Raw genomic sequence first — 4932 nt, forward strand, 5'->3', positions numbered from 1 at the left:
TCACAGAAGCCGCCCCTGCAGCCACCCCCGCTACCAAAACCCGGCCACGCAAATCCAATACCCAATACACTTTCTTAAAAAGCACACCCTTTGAACAACAGGAAATACAATCCCAGTATCAATTCATCAATTGTCAAGGCAAAGGAAGAAAATAATCACGTGATGCAATCTTTTTTTTTAACCAAAAAAGTCTAATGCAGTGTATTTTTATTTTTATATACATGTATATAGAGAAAGAAACCACTCTGAAGGGACCTTAAAAGCCTATTTGATAACACTGCATTGCTTGCTTTCTATTTTGAAATATATTACCTGTTTATGAGGTATTTAAGATCTTCCAGACTTGGTAATTCTCATGATTACCCACATACTACACAAAAACATTTTAATTAGGTTATTTAGCATGTATAATACATAACACTTGAGCAGTTCTTCTGGGGAAAAAACAAACCCAAAGAGTGACATCTAAATAGCTGAAAGTACTATATGACAGTTATGATAAAGTATCAGCAGAAAAGAAACTGGATTTATCTGTCATAAGTTCCTTCTGTTTGATAATCATAGAACATAATCCGTACATAGACAGCAATGATTTAAATAAAAGAAACCAGTAGTATTGGCAAGAAAGAAAAAAAAAAAGATAATAGCTTTTTAAAATGCCAAAATATTATGATTTAGATGCTTTTACATGGCAACTAAAAATAACCTTGGACGCCTAGCTTCCAGAAACAAAATTTCTTTAAACACAACAGGCATATACAGAAGTATACAAAATCTCACCTGACACCAGATGCAAAACTTTTACAGTCTGCATTTATAAATCCCGAAGGTTGAACAACTGCAAACTTCACAGATGCAGCAACCTGCAGCTTACAGGTGCAAATTTATTTTTAAACCTATACTGTAACAGCACTGCAAGACCTTGCTTGAACAATAAATTTCTCCCTATATCATTAACTTTCCTGACATTAAATAGTCATTAAAAAACAGAAAATGCATAAAAATATGAGATCATTATTACATTCATATTTAGATAAAATACTGCTTGTATTTACCTATGTTTCTTTTTAATATCAGCGAAAATCTGAACGTTCTCTGCTCCAACTTGTTTTCTATATCGTAGCAGGTTACCTGCACAGGCATTTATAATCCCTTCATCAGCAACATGAGAAAACACAAACCCTTCAGCCCGGATAAAATCAAGACCTGAAAAAAAGTAAATAGCAATATCTTAGCTAAAACTGAAGACTGAAAACCAGAAATACTAAAACCAAACAAAACCCCACCTTACTGTCCCTCTTATTTGATCCAAACACAAGTTGTTCCATATGCTCTAGGACTAACCAACCTTACTTTTCCACATATTTAAGTTTTACGTTCTTTATTTTCACCCATATTCTGTCAGACTTCTTTCCACCTTACTACCTTCAACTCCCTTCTCCCTCATAAGCCCACCAGCTTTCTCCCTATCCCCATGGTTCCCTTCTCTTTCTCAGACCCTATCAGTTTGTTCCCATGTGGTTTGGAACAGGCGTCTGTACACCCTGTCTTGCCTCTTGCCATGTCATGGCAGTGGGCATGTGCTGACAGAGGAGCAGGTAGGTCAAAACACAGCTCCTTTGTCCAAACAATGGGTCTTCTCTCCAAAAAGGGTCACTAACTTGGGTCTCTCTCCTCTTTCCAGACACTCTTCATTGTATTACTTCTTTCCCAACATCTATTCCCCTGCTAAATAAGCCTGGAGTTGGACATCAGGTCAAAAAGCATCAAGGACATGGACACAGACAGAGGAACAGCATTAAGTCTTCTCTCTTTAGGAAATTAGGCAAGGAACTGTGACATTTAGTCTTCAGACAAAATTAGTCTGTGACACATTATATACAATCTGTTTGACTTTCCATCTGAATGGAGCTTGTGTTTTCTACACAGCACCACATCAACAAATTACTTCTAGAGCTATGCCGAAGGTACAAAAAGGTAAGGTTTGGGAAGAGCAAAACATTTTCCACTCTACTCCAAACTTACTCTGACCATCAACTCTACTACATCTTAGCAACACAGTTTCTACCATATTAATTCATTTTTTGCACTAGGAAGGTTTTGTGGGACAGATACTTAAGAGGAAGATTAGGAATAGCAAAAAGTTCACACAGGCCATTCATCTACTCTCAGAGGAACCCCTACACAGCCTTGTTGTGTTGAAATACTGAAGCCTTGGGCCATGGTATAATAAGCCCACAGCTGTGAGGCACAAAATTGAATTCTGACTCCCTTATTGCCTTCCCCTCTTCTCTTCAGTCTGTCATAGCCTTGAAGTTTATTTCACCTGCCACTTAACATATGTGTGAAAGCTCTGCATTCATCTTGTGCAGCTTTTGCTGTTCTTCCAGTTTGCTTTAGAGGTCTCTTTCAGGCCGTTCTGAAGCTCCACTCCTGCTCCAGCTTTGGAGTCAGCTGCACATTTAATTAGAGCTGACATCATAGCAAGGAAACACATGCATGTGAAAGCGGCCATCATGGATGCAATCCCACCCACCAGAGAACTGCTTAGACAACAGAGCACCTCAACACATTTCAAATATAAACGATGTTTAAAATGTATTTACCAAACGACAAGGTGCCTGTTTATTTTAAAATTTCAGTTTTGTTCCAAAAGCCCTGAAGTTGCAGAAACAGAAGCTTATGCCTGATAGAGAAGAGCCTGTATTGCTTAGCAACACAGACTCCAGCTAACAAGAAACATCACAGATGGATGCCAAATCACATGTGAACGAACTGTCCTGTGTCTTGAGATTAAAGGGTGAAAAGCATAGAGTATTCTCAGGATCTAAAGACAAGAGTGTGCCATAAGTATAGCTACAGGTACTAGAAAACGTTGGGTAATAAACACAGTACAAATAGCTAGACTGAGATTTCTGCATCTAGGAACAGAAGTTATAGGTTCTATTTAAATCACCCAAGTTGACAGTACAATTCAGAGTTAAATAAGAAAAATTACTTCTCCTCTAATCGTAAGACTATTGATGAGTCCAGAGATATGTTAAAATTTCACAGCAATCATAATGTCTAACTCGGGACAGGGGGTATTCACTGAGTAATTTCATTTATTGAAGTCACTGCTTACATGTTGTTTGTTGATGTTTGGTTTGTGTTTCCTTAACCTGGTAATTTAAGACTTTCTGCTAAACATTAAGATTGTACTTAGTTTAACAAGGCTGCACTCTCTATCTGGGTTTTCGGTGGCTATGAAAATACAAATTTTAACCAACTGTAATAGGTGCAGGCACCAAATCATTACCCTTCTGTTTTATGAAGTCATAATCAGATTCCGCTAATGAATTCATTTTTACGCTCATAAAATTGTGAGAATGATACTATTGCTTACTTTCACATTTGGCAAGTTGAAAAGTAATAGCCATTGAATACTTAATAGGCAGTCCCATTTCTGACTTCATATATGAACAAAAAAATTTTGTAATCTCACTGGAAAACAGGAACAGGAAATTTCCAATGAAACCTAATAAACAGAACTTCAAGACTGTATTAAGAACATGGAATCAAGTAACCAGCTGCTGCAGGACCTAGTTCCTTGAACAGAGCTTGTCTCTTTTGAAAAAGTTAGTGTTACTCCATTTACTTTAATCCTATTTAAACAGCTTTACCTAAACAGCTGTGGAAGTCTATCAATTGTAGAGAGAAGCTTTATTTTTTTTCCTTCATTACCATGATAATTTATGATTAAAAGGAAAAATATGACAGATCGAAACACTTCTTTTGCTGGGTGAGAAAATACTGCAAGACTGAGTTGAGGGAGGAAATAGTACTTTTACTTTATTAATCTTAAATGCTGCAAATGTGCATATTACTGCATTTTAACACCACGAAACAGTGAATCGGACGCAATCATTGAGAAGCCCTTTCTTAGGTATGGTCATTCCTTGAGTTAAAGTCAAAAGCAGCTGGGAGCTAGGATTTACTGCTCTCACAGAAATGGGCTCTGGCCTCTGCAAGGCAACAGCTCCAGGTTGCTGCTGAATTTTGGACTTCAGGCAAACATCTTTGCCTTTACACAAAGGCAAGATGCTGCAGGTAACTTTACTGGTGGTATCTTGTTTTATATGCACAGTATATCTTGGCTCCTGGCTCTTCTTGCCTTCCTAATTCAGAATGAATCTGAAAGACTGATTTTGTGCTGAAAATGAAAACTCAGAGGAGTATCGACTTTGCCTGCTATTGATGCTAAAGGTATACAGTCCCCAGGCTGCGAAGACCCTTTACTACTCAGGACATTGTCTTGCAGCAGCTCCTTCCACGCTCAGCATGAATTGCAGGCCTGGGAGAAGTGTCTCCAGCAGGGCTCACAGCAGAGGCCACAGCACTCACTGCCCTGCTCCACAGCACTTGCGGGTGCTGCCAGGGCATGGACACCCCTGCTGCTCAGCTTAGCTGCCTCCCCCCACTACAGCATTAATACGGTGGCAGCTAAAAAGAAAAACCAAAAAGCAGTATACAATTCTGCCCAATTCCATCCCACCTTAAACAGTATCATGGGCTGTAGCAAGTGAATTCCTGTGGAGGATATCTCTGCTGGTGGGTGAGGGAAAGGAACGGTCTCAGACAGCAGAGCTGTATTTATAAAAGACATGGAGATACCTGGGATATCTTCTGATATGAAGACTCACTTAATCAGCTACCAACTGTGTCATTATCATTAATGATGACTAATTCAGAAATGGGATTTCAGTAACATGATCCTTAAAGGAAAAAAAAAGGCAGTTTCACAGTCAGGTGGAGATGCAGTTGGACTAGACAATTATTTTAAGTCCTTTCCAACTGAACTATTCTATTCTAAATTTATGAGATGAGAGAAGATAAACTTAAAAACTGAGCCCTGATTCATGACAAGTGTAACACAGGCTCACCCAGGTGTAG

The 4932-nt window shown here is 38.7% G+C and overlaps 1 protein-coding gene across 1 annotated transcript in view; it reads right to left on the reverse strand.

Moving 5' to 3' along the window:
• Positions 1-1055: 1055 nt before the first annotated feature.
• LOC104627194 (uncharacterized protein F13E9.13, mitochondrial-like) overlaps positions 1056-4932 on the reverse strand; it is a gene marked incomplete at its 3' end in the record, with an annotated part of 15125 nt that continues 11248 nt past the window's right edge. The window contains exon 3 of the mRNA XM_010295323.1: positions 1056-1206. Within this exon, the coding sequence (XP_010293625.1) occupies positions 1056-1206 (151 nt within the window). The remainder of the gene's footprint in view (positions 1207-4932) is intronic.

This window comes from Phaethon lepturus, unplaced genomic scaffold (genome assembly GCF_000687285.1).
Source record: "Phaethon lepturus isolate BGI_N335 unplaced genomic scaffold, ASM68728v1 scaffold24119, whole genome shotgun sequence".
Taxonomy (NCBI): domain Eukaryota; kingdom Metazoa; phylum Chordata; class Aves; order Phaethontiformes; family Phaethontidae; genus Phaethon; species Phaethon lepturus.